At 48.0% G+C, this 23,646-nt stretch overlaps 2 protein-coding genes and 1 pseudogene across 3 annotated transcripts; 1 reads left to right on the top strand and 2 right to left on the bottom strand.

Annotated features, from left to right (window-relative positions):
* Positions 1-1,194: 1,194 nt before the first annotated feature.
* On the top strand, positions 1,195-5,594 carry LOC114909854 (E3 ubiquitin/ISG15 ligase TRIM25-like). 2 transcript variants are annotated; one of them, XM_029249692.1, is made up of 6 exons: positions 1,195-1,800; positions 2,167-2,262; positions 2,460-2,693; positions 2,813-2,981; positions 3,255-3,305; positions 5,053-5,594. In XM_029249692.1, exons 1-6 carry the CDS (start codon positions 1,210-1,212, stop codon positions 5,592-5,594), a joined length of 1,683 nt encoding a protein of 560 aa, XP_029105525.1. In that variant the 5' UTR covers positions 1,195-1,209. The 2 variants fall into 2 exon arrangements, with proteins under 2 accessions (XP_029105525.1, XP_029105524.1); XM_029249691.1 differs by lacking the exon at positions 3,255-3,305 and having other exon boundaries at positions 1,210-1,800.
* A 2,605-nt stretch (positions 5,595-8,199) lies between these two features.
* On the bottom strand, positions 8,200-14,962 carry LOC114909855 (serine/threonine-protein kinase mTOR-like; annotated as a pseudogene).
* Positions 14,962-17,759, bottom strand: LOC114909258 (serine/threonine-protein kinase mTOR-like; the record flags this gene model as incomplete). The annotated part of the gene is made up of 6 exons (XM_029247087.1): positions 17,694-17,759; positions 17,527-17,580; positions 17,322-17,422; positions 15,447-15,543; positions 15,211-15,309; positions 14,962-15,114 (listed from the first exon to the last, which is right to left on the bottom strand). Coding segments are annotated over exons 1-6 (570 nt in total), but the record flags the coding sequence as incomplete, so codon positions are not given.
* Positions 17,760-23,646: the final 5,887 nt, after the last annotated feature.

The raw sequence follows: 23,646 nt of genomic DNA, 5'->3' as shown, positions 1-23,646 counted from the left end.
GTCCTGGGTGTGTCCCCCCCCCTCCAGCCTTATGCCCTGTGCTGCCGGGTAGGCTCTGGTTCCCTGGGACACGCGGTTCAGAAAGTGTGTGTGTGTGTGTGTGTGAACAATGCTGAGCTTTGTTGACAATTTTCCTAAATGAATAACACTGTTTTTCACTGAGAAGGGGGGTGGGATGGTGCAGTGACACAGTGGGTTGAACCAGGTCCTGCTCTCCGGTGGGTCTGGGGTTCAAGCCCTGCTTGGGGTGCCTTGCGATGGACTGCTATCCTGTCCTGGGTGTGCCCCCCCCCTCTCCAGCCTTACACGCTGTGTTGCTGGGTTAGGCTCCAACTCCTTGCAACCCCGTATGGGATAAGCAGTTTAGACAATGTGTGTGTTTTTCACTGGAATATTTGTACTATTGAATAATTCAGTATTTGACTGCCACAAGCTCACATTTATTGATATTAAGATATAGGGCTGATGCCTAAGAAAAAGTATGAATAATATTTAAATCAAGGGGAATTTGGTCACAAACTCTTAAGAAAAGGGTGGTGTCATCAGCTAACTGCCAAATGATAATCTTCCTTGAAGATCCCTCCTAACAAAGCTGGACAGTTGGTGAATGGAAAGTAGGAAAAGGGAAATGGGAAACTTTCTCTGATTCCTCTTTCCACACTAAATCTCGGAGAAGTTCCACATCTAAGTTCAGTTGAACGTTTAGTGTTACTGTAGGATGTTTTAACAGTTTTTAACAGTAAAAACACCTGCTGGTCACTCAAACAGATGCAACATCCACACCTCATCACCCCATTGGGTCCTTCAGATATACTTGTCTTCCGCAGTTGAGTGAGACTCCTGGGAAAGTCAGTCTTGCGAATTTTGGCAAAAAGAAAAAAGCTTTACATTTAACAATATTTTGCATCCCCCTGGAATTTAGACAGATAACAGACAAGGACATGTAAAACTTCAACAAAATTGTTGTTTAGTCAGTTTCCAACTCTCTTGCCATCTGAGCTGTGAAAACGTTCCCTACAAAGCTGTCCTCTTGAAGACTCCCTTCAGTCTAATTTAGCTGCAAACTAGAGAAGTCAGAAAAGAAAATGTCATATCGGGATGTCACCATGTAACCCAACCCTTGCACCGTAGAACCAGAAATTACCTTCTTCCATCACACCCTGAACCAGTTCGGTGAAATGAAACTAAACTCTCTTTCTGTAAACCAAAATGGCTCAAGCTGGAGATCTTCTTCATCAGGAACATTTAAGCTGTTCAATCTGTCTGGATCTACTGAAGGATCCAGTGACAATAAATTGTGGACACAGTTACTGTATGGACTGTATTAAGGGTCACTGGGATCAGGAATATCATGTTGGTGTCTACAGCTGTCCTCAGTGCAGACAGACCTTCAGCTCAAGACCTGTTCTGGGCAGAAACACCATGCTGGCTGAAGTGGTGGTGAAACTGAAGAAGACAGGACTCCAAGCTGCTCCTCCTGAACACTGTTTTGCTGGACCTGGAGATGTGGTGTGTGATGTGTGTACTGGGAGAAAACTCAAAGCATTCAAGTCCTGTCTGGTGTGTCTGGTTTCTTACTGTGAAACTCACCTCCAGCTTCACTATGACTTTCCAGCTTTTAAGAAACACAAACTGACTGATGCGACTGGAAACCTTCAGGAAAAGGTCTGTTCCCAACATGACAAACTGCTGGAGGTCTACTGTCGTACTGATCATCAGTGTATCTGTCTGCTGTGTGTGATGGACGAACACAGAGGACATGATACAGTCTCAGCTTCTTCAGGAAGGACCGACAAACAGGTATGATCAATAAGTTAAATAAAAAGTACTTTGTACAACTTCAAATTTTAAAACTTTATTAACTTTGCACAACTTGACGTTGGAATGTGGTCCTGTAATTTTAAAACTTTATTAACTTTGCACAACTTGACTTTGTAAAAGCTTGAGAAGATGGAATGTGGTCCTTCAGCTCTAATTTTGTTTCCTTCTGAGTGTGTTTTGCTTTCAACTGTTGAAATGAGGAATTGCAGGTAATTTTGACTCCATCACAAAAAAAGAACAGTGCAGTAAATGCAATTAAAAGCTTAAAAAATGTTTGTCTATTTGAGAATTAGTAACTCTAGTATTTGTAGAATGAGGCATCCTTGTATCCTTGTCTTTCCGCAGAAGCATCTAAAGGCAACACAGAGTGAATTCCAGGAAGGGATCCAGCAGAGAGAGAAGAAGGTGCAGGACCTGAGACAGGCTGTGGACTCACTCACAGTGAGTATGGAGCAGAGGAGAAGACAACAGCTCAGCTGGCTGCTGGAAGAGCCATTTGAGGGCTCAGTCAGGGCTCTCCTCCAGTCACACAGTGAGGAGACCACAGTTGGACCACTTTCCAGTGCTGTGGCTCTCGATCGCACTGAGTCACACTGTGGGAATAAACAGGCTCCCTCCTCTCTGTGTGTCTCTAACAGCGCTCCGCACAGGCAGCAGCGGAGGACACCGAGAGCATCTTCACCCAGATGATCCGCTCCCTTGAGAAAAGGTGCTCTGAAGTGGTAAACCTGATCAGAGCTCAGGAGAAGGCTGCGCTGAGTCGGGCTGAAGGTCTCCTGGAGCGACTGGAGCAGGAGATTGCTGAGTTGAAGAGGAGAGATGCTGAGATGGAGCAGCTTTCACACACAGAGGATCACATCCATTTCCTACAGGTAACAACACTGCTTTTCTATGAGACTGGAGAACACAGCATGTGTGATACATTTATATGATACACTTAAAGGATGTGAGCTGGAGATGCTTCTTTCACTCATTCTATCTGTGTGTGTAGAGTTTCCAGTCTCTCTGTGTCCCTCCTGGACCTGTACACTTTGTACACTTACCCACCATCCCTGTGGACCCACACTGCTCTTTTGGAGATGTGAAGAAAGCTCTTTGTGATCTCAAAGGCCAACTAGAGGAAGCCTGTAAGAACAAATTCACAGAGATCTCCCAAACAGGTTGGTACAGAAATAAATACATTTTCATCATACACACACGATGTAGTACATTGTTTCTCATGAAACACATTTGTACATAGTTATTATATAAACAACATAGATTTACAGTAATGTTTGTGAATGTTTCAAAGCCCAGTCCATGTGAGTGTGTCCTTAGTGAAACTCTGATCTCCATGACAGTAGAAATTAAACAATACAGGAAACATACATATACACAGGACCAGAGGTAAATCCCATTCACTCACCGCTCTGTTTCTCTTCATCTCTTTCTAGTGAAAAAACAACAGATTACGGAACCCAGGACAAGAGAAGAGTTTTTAGCCTGTGAGTCTGTTCACAAACACTCAGATAGGCAGACAGAGAGACAGACACACACACACACACACACACACACACACACACACACACACACACACACACACGTACCTGTGATTAACACGAAATGTTGTGCCATTGTGTGAAGTTTCCATGATTTCCCTGAGTTTGTGTGAACAGATGTGTGTGTTTCAGTATTTCAGTGCTCTGACTCACAGAGGTGTGTATAATAGTGAGAAACAAAACTCAAATACAAGTGTCGTTACTTGAAAAACAGCTCAAGTAAAAGTTCTCATCCAGATATGAACTACAGTAAAAGTGTCAAATTAATACACTAAAACTTTTGAAGTAACTTTTATGAACAAGTTAAAATACTTTAAACCAATAATGCTTTTACTGTTTGTACCGTGGGTTGCACCACAGTCCTGCTTTCCGGTGGGTCTGGGTTTCAAGTCCCCCTTGGGTGTGTCCCCTCCCCCTCCGGCCTTATGTCCTGTGTTACCGGGTTGGCTCCGGTTCCCCGCGACCCTGTATGGGACAAGCGGTTCTGAAAATGTGTGTGTTTGTAAAAACTAGTTCCAGTGTTCACTTATGTTTGTTTAAAGAGATATTTTCATTATTAATTTGTCAGTAACACGCACAATATGATTCTTGTTGCTCCTTGTCCTCGAGTCGCTATGACTGTCGTTTGGTGTGTGTTTGTACAGAGAAAATGTGGTTTTAACACACTGCTCCTTTGTCATGAACATTACACACGTGTCATAGTCCATGATATGATGTCATATTCCATCACCATGACGACAGTGTGACAGCAGGCAGTGTAGCAGTTAGCAAAGTTCACTTGTAACTTCTCCCGCTGCTCTAGTGTCCTTGTGAAAGACACACTGCTGCAGTACCAATTCCCTCTCACTCACTAACAGGGTATATTTTCTGTTATACTGTCACTGATCATTTACAGCGCCTTTTTCTTAAGATTGTGTGGTAAAAGTTTCGCATGACAGTCCATCCTGGCCAATGAAAAAAACTGAATAAGTCAGTTGACACAGAACAGGGTTACTATTGGTTCAATCTATGAGTAATTTAATTGGCTTAGAGAAACGCTGTAAATGAGATGACCAATGAAACGCACAATATGAAGTCACGTGCTCCGAAAGAAACTGGCGGGAGTTGATGTGATTGGATAATAAAAAACTGCAGCGAGAGATTCGTCCGTCGTCACAAAGAGTCACCAGTTGAGGCTTCATGTAGCATCACAAGTATCTCCGTTGGACTGTAGTGTCTCCACAAGTGTTTTTCACACGTGGCGGGAAATCCGTCTTATGCACATTTCTGTCCTCCCAACACAGTAAACGCTAATCCAGCAGGACTCCATACACTACACACTGCTTTCAGTACAGCCCTTTTCTTTTGTCCTGTTGCTCCCACGGTCTCCGGAGAAACGACATTTCGTTCCACTGGATACAAGTTATATAGAGGAATGACAATAAAAACAACTTGAACTTGATGTGTCTGAGTTACACAAATGTACCAGATAAATAGTATATTTAGGACAAAGTGTGCTTTCTCCACAAATTCACTCGACAAGAGGTGCAGTAAATGTACTTGTTAAATTGTATTAATTGTCACATTCATTACTGACATTTTATCCGCCGTTACTCAATACAGCTGTAACTTGCAGATAATATTACAGTAAATCGAGGTAAAAATGAGGATCAGCTAAAGGCAAAACTCTTTTCTTCTGTTTCTCCTCCATCAGATGCCTGTCAGCTCACACTGGACACAAATACAGCAAATAAAAACCTCCGTCTGTCTGAGAGGAACACAGCGGTGACCTGGAAGAAGGAGCCCCAGTCATATCCTGATCATCCAGAGAGATTTGATTACTGGGAACAAGTTCTGTGTACAGAGGGTCTGTCTGGACGCTGTTACTGGGAACTTCAGTGGAGTGGATTCTTCGGGGTTTATATAGGAGCGTCATATAAAGGGATAAACAGGAAAGGAAGAGGTAATGACTGTGGTCTTGGACTCAATAAGAAGTCCTGGAGTTTGTTCTGCTCTCCCTCCAGTTACAGTTTCTATCACAATAATGTAAAGACTGAAGTATCTGGTCCCATTTCCTCCACAATAGGAGTTTACCTGGATCACAGGGCAGGAACTCTGTCCTTCTACAGTGTCTCTAAGGACACAATGACCCTCCTCCACAGAGTCCAGACCACATTCACTGAACCCCTCTATCCTGGGTTTGGGTTTGGGTTTTTTGCACCAGGATCTAAAGTGAAACTGTGTTCTCTGAAATGAGAGAGAAAAAAGGAGCTGAACTCAAACTGAAGGAGGAATCCTGTGTGTGCTCCTCTATTGTTCTCTTCATACTTTCTGCTTATTTTTCTGCTCTATGTCAACATTTTTTCTTTAGATATTATTATTAAAGTTATCAGAGCTTTTTGAAAATCATGTCATTATTATTCTGTCAGTATAAGTGACACAGTGGTGCAGCAGGTGGAGCCACTACCTTGTGGTTCCTGGGCTGTTGAGACATTGGTTTGAATTTAGCTCAGTCTGTGTTCTGCTTGCATGTTCCCTCTGTGTTTGTGTGAGTTTCCTCTGGGCACTCTGGTTTCCTCCCACATCTGAAGGAGATGTAGTTCAGATGAATTGAAAATGAATTATTATAAGCAATAAAAAAATTGCCCATGGTGTGTGTATGAGAGGCTACCCTGTGATGTAATGTTGTCCCATCCATGGCAACCCCCCCTCTTTCCACCTTGCCCCCAGTCCTTCCAGGATGGGTTCGAGACCATCACTGACCCTGATGAGGACATGCAGCTTGTGAAAATGGATAAATCTTTCAGTACAGACACAGAGACACACACACACACACACACACACACACACACACACACACACACACACTACAGGAGCATCCAGTTCACCTGAACTGCTTGTCTTTGGACAGTGGGAGGAAACCAGAGCACCCAGAGGGAACCCAAAGGAAGAACATGCAAACTCTCAACCAACTACATCGGATTTGAAGCTACACCCAAACAGCCCAGGCACTGAGAGGTTGCAGCGCTACCGCTGTGTCACTGTGTTTCCCCATCATACAAAACCTGTATGACCAGTTACTTTACTCCAGGTGGATTTATATCAGTTTAGTCTGAATGAGTATTTGTGAATTTGGAGCCAACAACCTTCATGTGTAGCGCTGGTTAAGTAAACTTCAAGTCCGTGGTCGAGAGGAGAGGAACTCGAGTTCTTCTGGGGCTCGAGGAGGATTCAGCCAAAGGAGCTCGACCACCACCATCAAGATTTGAACTGGCGTTGTCTACAAAGTATGTTGCCGGTTAAAGTAGTCCTCTATAGGCACAAACTGACCAGCCACCCACTCCTCCCGTGATTCCAGTGCAGTGAGAGTGAAACTCTCCCACACGCCTTTTGGGACTGTGGACAGGTGCGGGAGGTCTGGCGTTTGGTGATTCGCTTGTGCAGGAAGATCGATCCGCAGATGGTTTTGACGTATGACAAAGTCTTGAGGAGATGGAACCCTGGTGCTCAGAAGGCAGAAGGCGCTGATACTTGCTAATTTGTGTATCTTATAATATTTAAAAAAAAAGAAAAATTGGTGGGAGAGTATCGGGATTTGTCTATCCTGATTTTTATTCACCTACTTGAACGATGAACCTCAGTGCAGCAAGTGGTAGGTAACAAACTAGGTTTGCTTGAGACTTTCATGTCTGGAGCTATGCCTCCTTCTGTTAATGTAATGCATAAATTATACTTTTGCTGAGATGTACGTCGCTTTGGACAAAAGCATCTGCTAAATAAACAAACGTAAATGTAATGCAAATTTATTAGTAAATGTAAAACACACTTAAAGCCTTTCTTTTTCAGTGGCCTTCAAATACACTGAAGTCGAAGCTTTAGTCCCTGGTGTCCTGTACCCATACTGTCCAGGGGGACGGGTCTTTATTTCAGGTGTCATGGCAGAAATGAGGGATAAATTAGTAGGAAACTGTAAATATTGTAGCACAAATCAATAAATGTGACTGCCATTAATACCAGTGACCCTTCTACAAAAATGAAAAGTATCTTGCTAGTGCTAGCTAGGTTAGAGAACTTGGTGCAAAAGCTGTCCCCTCCCCGGTGTCACAGAGTTTCCCCACGGTGGGAGCGCCGGACCCAATCGCGGAGCACAGGAGGGTCTTTCAAGGAGCGATCCAGAAAACATGGCCAAAAAACAGGCAAAGGGTCACCGATGCGCGAACGAAGTTCAAAGTGAGAATCCGAGAGACGTAATCCGGGGAACGGACAAAGAGTCATGGTAAACCAGGAAGGCGTGCAGATACAGGAGAGGCTTCGGGGAGACGAGGAGGAGGATGAGGACGAGGACAATTGCAAGGAATCAGGGAAGTCAGGAAAGCAAAGCTAGGTACGCAGATGAGTAATAACACTGAACAAGATTCCACGTCTGTGCGTGCTCTGCATCTCCTTTATATGCGCCCGTCCCCTATCAGCCACAGGTGCTCCTCGTTGTGCCAAAGGGGGTGTGACACCCGGTCACCCTTGTAACCCGACTTCCCGTCCCCATGAATCAGAGTCACATGCTTTTTTTAATGGGAAACGTGAAGAGAAGGGATTCTGATGGTTAATCATGGACGAGTGTGTGGGCCAAATATTGTCAGGTTGCCCGAGCCTAGACATGAAAAAAAGAAGGAAACTCTAGATGGACGTAACATTTAACAAGCGTTTATTTAACACAGAAAAGAGCAGTTGACCTCCACTGTTTATTGCGAGGAAAGTCTACGCTGCATCACCTCATCATCATGTTACATCACACACGGTCATTTTACACGCCCTACGTGGACTTCGAGTTCGACCCCAGTCGCACGAGCAGAGCTGTGCTCCTTCTCTCCATCTGTCCGTCTGTCCATCTGTCCATCTGTCCATCCACCCGCCCGCAATGGAGATGACGCTGAGCGCTGGGAGCCTCTACCAGAATGGATACCTGGACACAGCGAGACCGTCGGTCAGCGCAGGCGTCTGCGGTCGAACTGCACTCGGCTGCACCAGGCCAGTAGGCGAGGGGACGCTCACCAGCCGATGTAGCACTGACACAGGTTCTCGTGTGACGTGGCCTGCTTTATGAGGAGCTCCACCTGCGTGGCCACGTCCAGCGTCTCATCGTGAGAGAAGTCTCGTCCTGGAGGAGAGAGCGGACGTGGACGTCACGGTCCAGTATGTGTAGGGAAAGCACTCACACTACAGGGAGCGCGATTCCAGCGTGACAAGGGACAAGTCTCCGGCAAGTCTCGGCTCCGCCCATCGAACGCCCGCGCAGCACACCACTCACCCGTGAGCTTGTCCCGCACGCGGTTAATGATCTGAATAGCTTTTTTGTTCAAGGCTTCGGGCTGCACGAGGCCATCTCCAACTGGCAGAGACAGAACAAAAGACAAAGGACCGTCCTTTACCGTGGTGGTGAGTGACCATCAGTCTGCACACCTTCCAACAATCGAACCCCCCAGTGCCCCCCTCCTGCTGACAAATACGAACAGCTTTCATTTGCATATTTGAGAAGATCTACGTCCATCTTGACTATTCGGGAAAGACCCGCGTTTTCGGACACTACATTGTGGGTCTGCACTGCACTGTATGTCAACACTTTGATGTCGGCAGTGTTTTACGTTGGGTGTTGACGTGTAGCTACCTGGGGTTTTGCTAACCGTTCAGTCAATACCGGGGTAAAGTACCAGCCATTTCTATATGTGTGTGTAATAAAGTGTGGAATCTGGGGGAAAAAAGTGTGTGTGGTTTGCACAGTGCGCTGAGCTGAGCAAGTGCAGCTGTACTATGGTATAGTAACTGTCCGAAGTAGTGTTCACTACACATATCTATATACGTGTTCCCGAGACCCAAAATTCACAGCCAATTCTGATAAAACGTCACCAAAGTCCAGTACAACAGACACACCCAGTACGAAACTTTTACCAGTGTAATTAATGGGGGTCGTGTCTTTGGTTCATGAGAATTCACCTTATGGGGGGTTTTTCAGGGGTTAATTACCTTCCTAAGGAGAGGGAGGGGGTATAAATCTAGTATAACTGGGCAACTGCAAACAACTCAGTTTCTATCTCAGCGAGTAACTGACAGTCTGAGTGGCTGGAAGCAGGCAGTATGTGTGCGTGTGTGTACATCCTGGCACTGACACCCACTGAAGGAGTGAATGGATTCAGGCACGGTGGTTCCTGGCTTCTTGTGGGTAGTTTCTCCAAGGTCCACACCATCCAAGGCTTCTACAGAACACACACACACAGAACACACACCAAGGTCAAAGGTTTTACACACTCGCGTTCCATGGATACAACTACTGGAATCATTTGGACAAGAGCCCTTGGAAAGATGAAGGAAATCACAGTAAAAGAAGCTGGTGACACAGCTGCCTTGCTGGGAATCGGAGTTTGTTAAACTTGAAACAGCACAAAACTATGCGTCTGCTGCTGATGTGAGCAAATCAGACAAAAGTGTGTCAACGGAACGTGGAGCAGATGGCGATACGTTCGCACACGAGGATCCGACCGACCGACTGACTGTCCTGCTGTGTAGGAGTCCGTTCTGGTCCTGGATCGTTTGTTCCCTTTGGTGTTTGCTGTGGGTGGAGACACAGAGGCAGGGGTGTGACACACGATAATAAAAAAAAAAAAAAAAACACACAAGCACGCACGCACACACACACACACACACACACACACCAAACAGCATGCAGCACTTTGCCACACACTGCTTTTGTACGGCACAGCATCGAACACATCGTGAGCGATACCCTCAACACACCATGATCACGGAGTGTTTACACACCTCCTGCCTGTGCATACAAACATGACCTCGCGTTACCGTGGTGAACTGCACTCTGGGTAAGGCGACGACCGGCCGAAACACAGCCTGAAGCAGCCGGCCATGAGCGAGAATCTCCATGACGACCGCAGGGTGTGGATTCCTTAACTGTAAGTCTGAATTGGCTGCTGTGGTCGAAGTGGACAAACACTCACTGTCCATGAGCCTCCAGTTGAGCAGCGGGTCGTAAACAAAAGCCTCCAGCACAGCCATGACGCTGCCCCTGTGCTCACGCAGCACCTCCATCACCGTGTGACACGTGATCCGGTAGTTTCCGTCAAGACCCGTCACCTGAGCGAGCGAGAGAGAGCTGAGGGGCTCCGTTCCGTAACCCTCAAACCACGAGAGAGGTGGCCGATCACGGCACTTACCTCCATGGCGTTGGTGAGCATCCTCGTGAGCCTGAAGGGGATCTTTTCGGGGAATTTCTCCCTCGTCATGGCAACCTGGCAGCGGGGGAGGGGCAGTCACTCCGACAACTCCACGTAAAGAGAGGAGTTAAAATGCAGAAGGGCGAAAAATACCTCAAAGCAGTCGCCGAAGTCAATGTGGAGGATCTTCCCGCTCAGCCTGTCCAGCATCAAGTTAGACGGGTGCCTGAGGACACAGCACAGCACACCACGGCACGTGGCCCTTCAGCACTGACCACCAGGGGGAGCAACGCTTGAAGATCTGGACTCGGGACTGAAAAGTTCCCCCAAAGAAGTCCAGCCTCTCACTGCCGCACTTTCTGAAAGGTACTTAGTCTCGCTGGTGAAGAGTCTCGGACCCTGGCAGCAGCGTAACACGTAGGTAGACCCTTCGTCACGTTAGTGCGCCTGACCTCATTTCCGCTAAAAAGTGTCCGGTCCGGTCCGGCGCGACCTCACCTGTCTCCGAGTCCCAGGATGTAGCCCACCATGGACATCACGGCGAGGGAGCGCGTGTAATTGGTCCGCCTGTCGAACCAAACCTGCGAACGACCAATGAGCTTTCCAGTTAGCCACACCCTCGAAGGGAACACACCAATCACACGGCGAGAAACCTGAGGGGCGGGGCTTCTACTCCAGAGCTCTCCAGCCACCAGCTAATTTTTGAAGTAAAATGTACTGAAACAATGTGATGTTGGCGCCATCGTTCAGGCGTTGATCGGGTAGCAAACCGATAACGAGAACCGGACGAGGTGGGTTCGCCCACCTCGGAGCTCGGACTCTTCAGCCACAGCAACTTGGCCAGGTCGTCCCCGGCCATGTTGTTCACAGCGTGTTCGAACACCTCGACCTTCTCCATGAGCGTCAAGTGGTCGTAGTCCGGCGCCATCTGAACGGAGCCGGGGGACGAGAGAGAAGGACGAGGACAAGTTCTGAACATCAGTCGGGTGCTGCCTGGGTCCTGGACCGTCCCTGTTTATTATTTTTATTTATTCTGCCTCCTCAGCTCGCCGTCAGGGCTGGAAGGTTGTTCATAACGCCGTCATTTTCACAAAAAGCCACAGCAATTGAAAGCTTAGTAATACAGACACATCCTTCAGTTTATTCCCTGGTTACGTTCTGTAGACATTTCAAGCACAACTGTAGTAAACGAAATGATCTAAAACTACATTATTCTTATAACTTGTAGCTACATTAATACTAAATAAAACTTTATGTATTAAAAGTATTAAAACTACACTTTGTTGTGCCCACAAACTATTAAACGCTGACGGATGACCCATGCAACCCATAAACATGTACAAGGCACTCCGACTCTCCAGACACAAACTGTAAACACCGTGGAAGCGAGCTGAATTAAGGCGGCCCCACACTCCTGTTCTGTCCGATTGCCCTTCGCTGCCCTCGGTCATATTTTTGCTGCAACTAAATATGAAATGTCTCTTAAAAAAGATAAGCTCGTGTTCGATATAGAGGAGGATGTGCGATTGTAACCACTGCGTAGTTTGCTTGTTCGACGGCGCCTCTCCTTGAGGAGGTCGTACCCTCAGCATGATGCGGTGCTCGATGTTCAGCAGGATCTTCTTCTTCTCGCGGTAGTCCCTGATGAGGGCGTGGAGCGTGTCGCAGTGGGGCACCCAGCCGATCAGGCCCGAGTTGGTGGAGAGCGGGATCACGGCGTAGCGCTGGATGCTGAGGAAGGGCCGATCACAGCTTACACACGTGGACGGCGGAGCGGATGGGGCGCGTCGCCAGGCGTACCCAAGCGCCAGCTGGCTGCGGCGATGCTCGGATTTGCGGGTACCTGAGGTTCTTGCGCAAAGAGGCCGGGTCGTTGGCCAGCAGCGTGTTGACCAGTCCGAAGAGCTGCATCACCCTCTCGTCTTGCCTCAGGTCTTCGTGGCCTTTCAGCAGGAACATGAATTCGTGGCCGTTGCTGCCTGCAAGGGCAGCAGGACGAATCCGTGACTCGGCCAGTCTGGGGTACGAATCACGCAAACTTGCTCGTTCACTCCCTTCTGTCTCCCCTCCTCATTGGCCCAACGCTCTGGTCACGACCCGGAAGACGGTCTAACACCTTTTTCAGGACCCCTACATGACCCGCCCACTCCCTACAACCCAGCAAGAGCGCTGAGCTCCCCTGGGTCTGGTCACTTTGCAGTGCAACTCGTAAGGGGTCAATCCAACTCCCCATGTCCCTCGGAGCTGCTGAATCCCACCCAGCATTCAAGAAAGGTCTCAAACCCATCTCTTCAAGAGCCATTTCTCAGGAGAATGAGCCACTCTGCTCTGTCATGTGTCCAGCAGATGAACATTTCAGCATTTTCCATCTTCCATCCATCCATCTTCCTCCACTTTTATCCAGGGCCGGGTTGCGGGGGCAGCAGTCCAAGCAGAGTCCTCCAGACTTCCCTCTCCCCGCACACCTCCTCCAGTTCCTCTGGGGGAACCCCAAGGCGTTCCCAGGCCAGCCGGGAGACATAGTCTCTCCAACGTGTCCTGGGTGTGCCCCGAGGCCTCCTCCCAGTGGGACAAGCCCGGAACACCTCCCCAGGGAGGCGTCCAGCAGGCATCCGGAACAGATGCCCGAGCCACCTCAACTGGCTCCTCTCGATGCGGAGGAGCAGCGGCTCTACTCCGAGCTCCTCCCGGGTGACTGAGCTCCTCATCCTATCCCTAAGGGTGCGCCCAGCCACTCTGCGGAGGAAACTCATTTCTGCCGCTTGTATCCGCGATCTCATTCTTTCGGTCATGATCTAGAGTTCATGACCATAGGTGAGGGTAGGAACGTAGATCGACCGGTAAATTGAGAACTTCGCCTTACGACTCAGCTCCCTCTTCACCACAACAGACCGGTACATTTCAGCATTTTATTATTCCAAAATATGGGGCAGCTGGTAGCGCAGCGGTTACAGCAGCTGTCTTTGGACACAGAGGTTGCAGGTTTGGATCCAACCCCCCGCTGTAGTACCACTGAGCAAAGTACTTACCCTAAATTGCTCACAAAAATCCCAGTAAAGATGAATTTTGATAGTCTCAAGATGTGATTTTCATGCAAATCTCCCCTGACCCATGATGCTCAGCTCCCTCAGCCCTTACCCATGATGGTGAGCTTGCGGGGCCTCTGCTTGGACGTGATGACCTGCAGCGAGGCCGCGATGGACTGGATGCGGATGATGGACTGGTTCGGGTCGTAGGTCCCCGGCACGGCCAGCTCCAGGTCACGGCACATGAGGAGCTTGGGAGACACGTACTGGAGCTCCAGCGAGGTGAGCTGGGGGCGGAGGGACAACGGCGGCACCACGTCATTGCTCATGACGCAGGGGTCACAAGTTGTTTCCAAGTGTTTGGGGACTGGGGGTCTTGGGCAAGAGATGATCAGTCGCCGGCTTGCATCTCACCTGCGGCAGCTGCTTGGAGATTCTCCTGAAGACGTGGTAGTAGAGGTCCCAGGCTTGGGTGAGGTCCTTCACGTTGCCCGAGCGCATGTACTTCCTGCACCAGTCCTGCGCCTCCATCAGGTCCCGCCCATACGCCTGAGAGACAGACACGCCCACCATTTACAGCAAACACCTCGGAAGAGTCAACGATGCGAGAGCAGCACGAATGGAGACGGACAGATCACCGAAAAGCTGCTTCGTTGGTAATGAAAGGCAACGTTTACAGACCGTCACCAGGTCGAGCACCGTGAAAGAAACACAGATGACTGGATCAAGTCCCAGCAGGGACCCTGCAGTTGCACCATTGGCGTAACATAGTTTATTTACTACAGTGAAGTAACCAAACTGACTGGTCAACATGGAGTAGCATAAAAAGCCACAAATCTCCTGGTTTCACCTGTAGTGGGGTGCAATGACCTCCCTCTCCCACTCAGAACTGCTGAATCCCTCTCACCGTTCATGAACTGTCTGGATCTCCTACCTACTCCAAAAAATTTACATTACCTGTCCCAAAAACATCTGTATTCCTTCCCAATGCCATACGCAGCTAGATGTGACGCATGCTCGCTTAAAGGGTGACATCACACACACACCGAGTGGACCCTGGCAATCTCCTGTCTGTATCGGCCTCTCCGTGTGCTTGTGAAACACGCTTAGTTTCTCCCTCACGTAAGCGGCTCTGTAGAAAAGCGTTTGCTAAATGACTGAACGTAAAGAGAGAACTCAACTCGATGAAACGCTCCGGAGTCCTGAGGGGTTGCGGCCCACCTGGTTGAAGGGGGTTTCCTTGAGTCTGCGGGCCCCTCTCCATCATGGCGTGCAGCAGCTCCAACACGGCGAACATGCCCTTGACGTTGCGCTCGCCAAAGTAGAGGCGCGATGCTTCCTCCAGGCCCTCGTGCATCTATGTCTGTGTACGTGTGTGTGTGTCCCGTGTCGGTGTCCTTGGCCACCCACCATGATGGCCTGCTGCACCAGCGTGTTGCAGTGCTCACACATGTTCTTCAGGATCTTGTTGGCGGCGTTGTGCCGCGCCGTCGTCGTCGACTTGGACGCCACGGTCAGCGGGTAGATCAGCGCCTTGCGGAGACACGCAAAAGGGAGGGTGGTAAGGTGAGGGGCACCGAATCCACACTGTATCGGGCACGGGGGGTGTGGTGCGGTACGGTGCGGTACCTGCGGGTGGTAGTGGCCAATGTCCGTGAGCAGCTGGTGGATGAGTCGGCCCACGAGGGCGCGGGGTGTGTCGATGCGTGCGATCAGCTGGGGGATCACCTGTCACACACAAGGGGTGGGGAAAAACACACTGTCCACCTCCATTTTACACAGAGTAAAGTAAGACGAGAGTGTGTGTGTGTGTGTGTGTGTGTGTGTGTCTGTGAAAGAGGCAGTGGAAGGGAGCCGCAGGTCACCTGCAGCCAGGTGTCGATCTGGATGGTCTTGATCCCTTCCACGAGAGCCTCGTTCACCTCGGGCCAGTGGCCGTAGTCAAACGGCAGCGTGAGGACCCTGGGGGAGGGAGCAGCGGCACCCAGTCAGCGCAACAGACCCTCTCGGCATTTACACTCAAACCAGGGATCAACCGCAGGCTACACGCTTCTTTTCCACTCCAGCTTTGCTCTGTACCCTGATTTACAGCACAGTTACCCTGACAGTTCCAGGTGTAAAGGAGCAGTAGGAGCTACGGGGGTCACGCTGATGTGCAGCAAGGGGAACTTCAGCTTCTCAAGATGTGCACAAATGTGGACAGGATCACACGGTGCCGAGAAGTGTGTGTACACTTGTATGGCGCCACCTGAGCCAAAGAGTGACAGCAGAGCGACCCTCCAGCGTCCTCCATCTCTAGAAGTTCTGCACATGGAGCCTCATTTCTTCATTCAACACACACAAGTGTTGGGGGGAAATAGTTTCCAGAAAGTGGATTCGCCTTTCACTGGTACTGTGTCATAACTATCAGGTCTGAATGGCTCCCTGTGTCCCTCAGAGCTGCTGAATCCCTCCCAGCATCCAAGAAGGGTCTCAAACCCATGTCTTTCAGGGCCACTTCTCTCCTCATCTCCTGAGGGCTCCGTAAATGTAAGGTATAAATGTTCATGATCGGATCGATCCTTTACACAGCCACTCCTGCAATGTTACGGAAGTGTTTATATGCATCTCAAAAAAAAAACTTCTAGGAAGGTGATTAGGAATCAACGATATTCTGGTAAAGTTTTATGCATTGCAGCTACTTGATGAACGTTGGTTGATATAGTGAAGGAAAACTCACTGTACTTAAGAGTCACATCTGCAGCTATGTCTCTTTCGTCTAATGTAATGAATACATTGTATTTGCTACGAGATGTACGTCGCTTTGGAAAAAAGCAGCTTCTCTATCGACACATGTAAATAACTGAGCCCAACACCATCTGCTATGATTATCCACACCCACTACCTGAACCACTTGTCCCATACAGGGTCACGGGAAGCCAAAGCCAAACCTGGCAACACAGGGTGCAAGGCTGGAGGGGACACCAGTCCATCACAGGGCACCCTGTGCAGGACTTGAACTCCAGACCTACCAGAAAGCAGGACCCTATCCAACCCACTGCGCCACCGCACCCTCTATGTTTCTCTCTATATTTGTTATTTGAATGTCAGTCCTATAGGAGCTACTTGAGGGATATGAACCAGCCATGTGGTGGTGTCACACACAAGCTGTCCCCCGCAAGCTGGGTGGTATTGTAGCACAGTGAGAAGTGCTGCTGTCTCATAGTGCCTGGGTGGTGTGCAAGAACATGGGTTTGATCCCTGCTCAATCTGTGTGGAGTTTGTATCTTCTCTCTGTGTCTGTGTGGGTTTCCTCCTGCTGTCCAGGTCCCCCTTAGTGTGTGAGTCTCACAGAGAGTGTGTTTCACTGGTGTATGGATGAGTGACCCATTATAAGTAGTGTATTTAGCAGTGAAAGCCACCTTGGTGAATAAGACTTGTGGGCTAGTACACTACATAGTATGTGTTGTAAGTTGCTTTAGAGTAAAGTGTCTGCTAAGCAAATAAATGTAAATGTATGTCTGTAGCTCTTTGTCTGTTGCTGATGTACTTGTGTTTACACTGAGTTGTACATTCAAACACTAAGGAGTAATGGCACCAAGTGACCATGAGGGGTCCCCCTTTCAACAGAGTGCTGCTTTGGCCAAATCCCCTGATGCAAGGTGGTGAAATGTGGTGCAGGAAGCGGTCAGTACCTCATGTCTGTGCGCAAGAGCGATGGGAATGCCCCCGGGCCGTGGCAGCGCTCGGGACACACTCACCTCAGAGTGTCCTGCAGGTTGTTCCCGCGGGACAAGGAGATGGAGCGGAAGAAGCCCTGGATGGCAGGAACGGTGTACAGCAGCAGGGTCTTGGACAGGTCCTGGGGTACAGAGCAGAGCAGAAGGTCATTTGCAGACCTGGCACGCCCACCTTGTTCACCTTCTTCTGGCTGGGCGACGGCAGAGGGCTGTAGTACTGCAGCACCTTGGGGATGGTGCTCTCGTTGATACCCTGCAGGCTGAGCTGCCACTCGCCCAGCTTCAGGAAGCACCACTCCCTCCACAAGAAGGTCTGTCTTGCCCCTGCCCTTGGAGCGGGTCTCTGGTTTGCCACCCTTCTTCCGCCGCGTGGTTAGGTTTGGGTGGAGATACAGATTCCAAGAGGTCCAAGTACTGCAGCAGCGATGAGTGTTTTGTTCTGTTCTGACGGAAGGCCATGTGAGGAACAGAGGCTGTGTGCAAAGGGCCACTTCACTTGCTTTCATTGAGCACCTGGGAGTGAACAAAATGCAATGTGAACTCACACACGCGTTTCAGGACAGTAACGTGGAGTTACGGCCGAATAAACGAACGCAATTTACAGAGATTAAACCTAAAGCAAGTAAACATCTTAACGAATGTCTGCAGGAGCTTCAAAGCTTAATTATTGTTTCCACAACATAAGTGTGGAAAACACACAGAACTCAGACGCTCCCACCATGCTTATCCTAACAGTAGTGCATCATAGAATTACCACACGTAAACAAATCGCGCTATTGAACTAAACAAGTCTGCGGGCAGAACAGTCGCTTTGGAGAAAAGCATCTGCTAAATGAATAAATGTAAATATGTTTATCAACGTGCTCCGTATCGCTCTTCTGTTTGGCTACCTACTGCCATCTAGCAGCTGGTCACACAAGTACAGGCTGCAGTCGCTCTCCTGCCAAGACAGTTGTAGAAAATACAAGTGTGGAAAAAATAAATTTGAAAAATGTTTCTTTCGACAGTCCAACTCCGACTTTTGTAACACTAGTCGGTGTATTTCCTGCTAAAATATTCCGTGATTTCCATGGGTGTGTCATCGTGTGATGTGGCTGTCGGTCTCTTCCCACCGGTTCCAACTCGTTCTTCCAGCTAACTGTGCTATCTGTGAATGAGTTACCTGGTTATTACAGCAATTTCTTGAAGTCAGACTCAAAGTGTCAAAGTGTTTTTTTTTACCGTTTCTGTTTATTATACTTTCACTCGCATTTTCACCTGTTATTTGGAGACAATAAAGGAGCAAGACGCTCATATCCTGGCTCGTGAGAATCGAGTTTGGCTTGCTGTTAAACTGCGTTAACGTACTCTGGCTGTGTGCATAAGACGCAGGGAGAACAGTACAGTGAAAAGTTACACCAGCGGTGGGTGCAGGGAAAAATACAGGAACGCAAGCATGCAGCGTCCATCTTCACCCAACTCTTCAGTCCATGCAGCATCAAGAGCGAGCTCTAAGCGCTCATCTTCTTCCAAGTCATCTGTGATGGAGGCTGCTGCCAAGGCTAGAGCCTCAGCTGAAGCAGCACTTACCAAGGTGGTTTATGCTAAAAGACAGCTAGAAATAAAAAAGCAGAGAGCTAGGCTAGATCTAGAACTGGAAGCATTGGAGATTGAAAAGGAAGCGGAAGCTGCGCGAGTAAATGCTGAAATCTTAGAAGCAGCTGCAGCTATTGAAAATGGTGATATGCAAAGTGTGAGAAACGCTGTCCCGCCACAAGTGGTTCAGGGGCGCACAGACGAATATGTGCTGTGCCAGTCACAGGTCAGTAGTCGGACTTCTGCTTTATCGCCTCACAAGGAAATCTGGCACGCTGCAAACAATCGTACTCAGCAAACAACACCTGTAGCTGCAGAGAAGCCTCCACTCAATCTCTTCAGACCCTCAGCAAATCAGCACACACGTGCAACTGAACGCATACTTACTTCAAGACCATCAGATTATCCATGCACAGAATATGGTCAGCATCCTTCTCATGCTAACACTCCAACCATGTTAGACTTTGCCAAGTTCCTAGCACGCAGAGAATTAGTGAGCACTGGTCTCTCCAAATTCGATGACACGCCAGAGAACTTTAGAGCATGGCAATCCTCATTCCTCAACGCAACACAGGGTTTGGGGCTCACATATAGTGAAGAGTTGGACCTCCTCGTGAAATGGCTGGGTCAAGAGTCATCTGAGCATGTGAAAAGGATCCGTGCTGTTTATGTTACCGACCCCAGAGCTGACCTCCATCTGCCCTGGGAAAGACTTCAGGAATGCTATGCTACACCAGAAAGCGTGGAAAATGCCTTATTTAAAAGACTAGATAGCTTCCCCCGTCTGTCTGCTGAAGACAACACAACACTGAGAGAGCTCAGCGATCTTCTCATGGAGCTGCTCGCAGCTAAAAATGATGGCTATCTTCCTGGCCTGGCCTACCTCGATACTCCTTGTGGGATAAAGCCCATAGTGGAAAAGTTGCCTCCAGCCCGGCAGGACAAATGGCTCCACACCAGCTCACGATACAAGGAACAGCACAGAATAACTTTTCCTCCTTTTTCATTTTTTGTTGACTTTGTCTATGGCCAGGCTAAGGCCAGAAATGACCCGAGTTTCATCTTGTCAAGCAGCGGTCAGTCTTACAAAAAGGTGAGAGAACTCAATCAAAGCACAGCGGATTCAAGACTGCTATATCTGTGCAAAAGACAGACGTGTCTGCCGCAGTTGACGCAGACTCCACAAGCGCTACAGAGACTGAGAGAAAAGACAATGATCTAGCCCGATATTGTCCTGTGCACAAGAAAACTCATCCTATGGAAAAATGTAGGTTATTCAGAATGAAACTTTGCAAGAACGAAAAAACATCCTAAAAGAACACAAACGCTGTTTTAAGTCTGCTCTCCAAACCACCAGGCCAGGTATTGTCAAGCGATGCTGAAATGTGGTGAGTGTGAGAGTGAAAGACACTGCTCTGCAATGCACCCTCATACCTCCCAGCCTCCTGCTCCACTGACCACTCTAGAACCAGATGCAGAAGCACGAGGCAGTCCTCCACTTGAGGGTGACATCACAATGCACCAAGTTCTGCGGAAAGGGCAGCCTCACGCAGTCCTGCTCAAAGGTGTGCCTGGTGCGTGTCTTCCCCCAGGGTCAACCGGAGCACTCCATCACAATGTATGTCATACTCGACGATCAGAGTAACCGCTCACTGGCCCGCTCTGAATTTTTCCACCTGTTCCGGGTTGAGAGCAACCTGTCACCATATCCGATGAAGACATGCGCAGGCACCACGGAGATGACTGGAAGAAAGGCGGTAGGCTTTCAAAGTGAAGCAGTGAATGGAGGTGTGTGCATGGATCTTCCACCACTCATCGAGTGCAATGAGATAATGACCAATAGATCTGAAATTCCAACTCCAGAGGTCGCTCTCGCACATGCTCACCTAAGACACATTGCTCCCCACATTCCCAAGCTAGATCCTGACGCTCAGATGATGATCCTGCTAGGGAGAGACATGATACATGTGCACAAGGTGAGAGAGCAAGTCAATGGGCCTCACAATGCACCCTTTGCTCAGAGTCTAGACTTAGGCTGGGTAATTGTAGGTGAAGTGTGTATTGACAACGCTCATAAACCAACTCTGAGTGTCTTCAGAACCCACATCCTACAGAATGGACGCCCATCTCTCCTCACTCCATGCCATAACAGCATCAGCGTAAAGGAAAAACCAAACTGCGGCGGGAAGCGCAGGTATGGCCTCTCTATGTCCCCGTCAAAACCTATGCAACCTGAACACAAGCTTGGGCTTATGGTCTTTCAGCGTACAGACAATGACAACAAGTGTGCCATGTCCTTTGAGGATGAGATTATACACCTTACCTACTTACCTTGGGTGTTTTCCGTTTCACAACACGTCTCCCCTATTAACATGGTGGAATAGGTGAATGATAAAAATGTGCATGCAAAATTAAAAAATAACAAGCACAGTAAACTAATCTACACTACACTAAAGTAAACCTAAAATAAATAAATAACAATAAATAAACTGATTACTATAAACACATCACAAACATTGTCATTAACAAGTGACTACTTGAAAGTGCAATGAGTGCTATAAGTTGAAAAATTTGCAAATTAAAGAAAATGTGCCATAAAGGATAAAAAACCCTATGCCTCACATAAAACACATAACACACCACAAAACACAGCACTTACACTCACCTATAATACAGGTTGCACTATTTTGTAAGTGCGAAAGGACGTGTGTTACTTACCCAAGGATGGAGGATCTGCCACAGACCTGTGGGGTTACAGCCAAAAGAGGCCCTTCCACCTCTCTTTGACTTCTAAGTATCCCCATTGTGTCACATCTTTCCCCATCCTAAACGTTAGGTTGGTCTGGATGTTATGATACACACCCTGGACGCCCAAGTATACAGGCACTGTACAACTTTTGGTTGTACATGACTAGGACAGTCTCTTTATCTTTTAGTGGTGTGTCTGGACTCAGCAGATCAATAGGAATTACATTACAGCAGCACTGCAGTCAATCTGAAACTTCACAAGTTGTTTTCCTACAAGCATGCCTGCAAACACACACAATCTACAGGTAATTTAGCATGTCCAGTTCATCTGAACTGTGTGTCATTGGACAGAGGGAGGAAACCAGAGCACCCAGAGGATACCCACAGGGAGAAAATGCAAACTCCCAACCAGCTGCACAGGGTTTGAACCTACATCTACAAGTGAGAGTTGGCAGCACTTCCCGCTGTGTCAATGTGTCTCCTGTGATGTTCAAATTTAATAGACATAGAAATTGTTAGGCATAGTAAGTGGTAATATTTCTTTGTAATGTGTGTTAAGGCTGCGAATTGCACTATGAAATGGAAAATCCCTGTGAAATAGGCTGTTCCAAGCACTAGGCTGAGGTGACCTGATAAAGGCAGGAATGCGGTCTTGCTTGCGTACCAAGATGTTATCACAGATGAGCTCTTGAGAATTTCTTCCACATTCCACATCATACAAAACCTGTATGAGCAGTTACTTTACTACAGACTGATTTACATCAGTTCAGTCTGAGTGAGTATTTGGGGATTTGGAGAAAACAACCTTCAGTGTACAGCACTGTCCCCTGGGTTTGAGCCTCTCTTCCTCTACAGCTCTCTGACTCTCTCGAGATTGAGATTCAAGATTGATAACATCCTCAGTCGTGTAACTTTTAAGTGCAAAGGCTTTTTCAGGGACAAGTTACAATATTCTTCTGTATATCTGAAAGTCAGAGGAACATTAGAAGCGGCGAATGGAGAGCATGTTGTGATCAGCGCTATCTAAACAACAACCGATGGACCGATCGATCCGGGGACTTTGCTCAAGGCTATTATAGCTGAGGGTGGGATTGAGTTCTTTCTTTTTCGTCTCAGTAGGGCTTAAATTGAGGGAGTATTTTTTTTATAATTGTCAACAATGCTGAGCTTTGTTGACAATTTTCGTAAATGAATAACACTGTTTTTCACTGGGAAGGGGGGTGGGATGGTGCAGTGGCACAGTGGATTGAACCAGGTCCTGCTTTCCAGTAGGTCTGGGGTTCAAGTCTGCTTGGGGTGCCTTGCGATGGACTGGTATCCTGTCCTGGGTGTGTCCCCTCCCTCTCCAGCCTTACACCCTGTGTTGCTGGGTTAGGCTCCAGCTCCCTGCAAGCCCATATGGGATAAGCAGTTTAGACAATGTGTGTGTTTTTCACTGGAAGATTTGTACTAGTGAATAATTCAGTATTTGACTGCCACAAGCTCACATTTATTGATATTAAGATATAGGGCTGATGCCTAAGAAAAAGTATGAATAATGTTTAAAGCAAGGGGAATTTGGTCACAAACTCTTGAGAAAAGGGTGGTGTCATCAGCTAACTGCCGAATGATAATGTTCCTCAAAGATCCCTCCTCATAATAAAGCTGGACAGTGAGTGAGTGGAAAGTAAGAAAAAGAGCAACTTTATCTGATTCCTCTTTCCACACTAAATCTCTGAGAAGTTCCACATCTAAGTTCAGCTGAACGTTTGGTGTTACTGTAGGATGTTTTAACAGTTTTTAACAGTAAAAACAACTGCTGGTTACTCAAACAGATGCAACATCTATACCTCATCACCCCATTGGGTCCTCCAGATATACTTGTCTTCCGCAGTTGAGTGAGACTCCTGGGAAAGACAGTCTTGTGAATTTTGGCAAAAAGAAAAAAGCTTTACATTTAACAATATTTTGCGTTCCCCTGGAATTAAGACAGATAACAGACAAGGACATGTAGAACTTCAACAAAATTGTTGTTTAGTCAGTT

Source organism: Scleropages formosus, chromosome 2, assembly GCF_900964775.1.
Source record: "Scleropages formosus chromosome 2, fSclFor1.1, whole genome shotgun sequence".
In the NCBI taxonomy this organism is placed as follows: domain Eukaryota; kingdom Metazoa; phylum Chordata; class Actinopteri; order Osteoglossiformes; family Osteoglossidae; genus Scleropages; species Scleropages formosus.
This window is presented reverse-complemented; position numbering and strand designations above follow the sequence as displayed.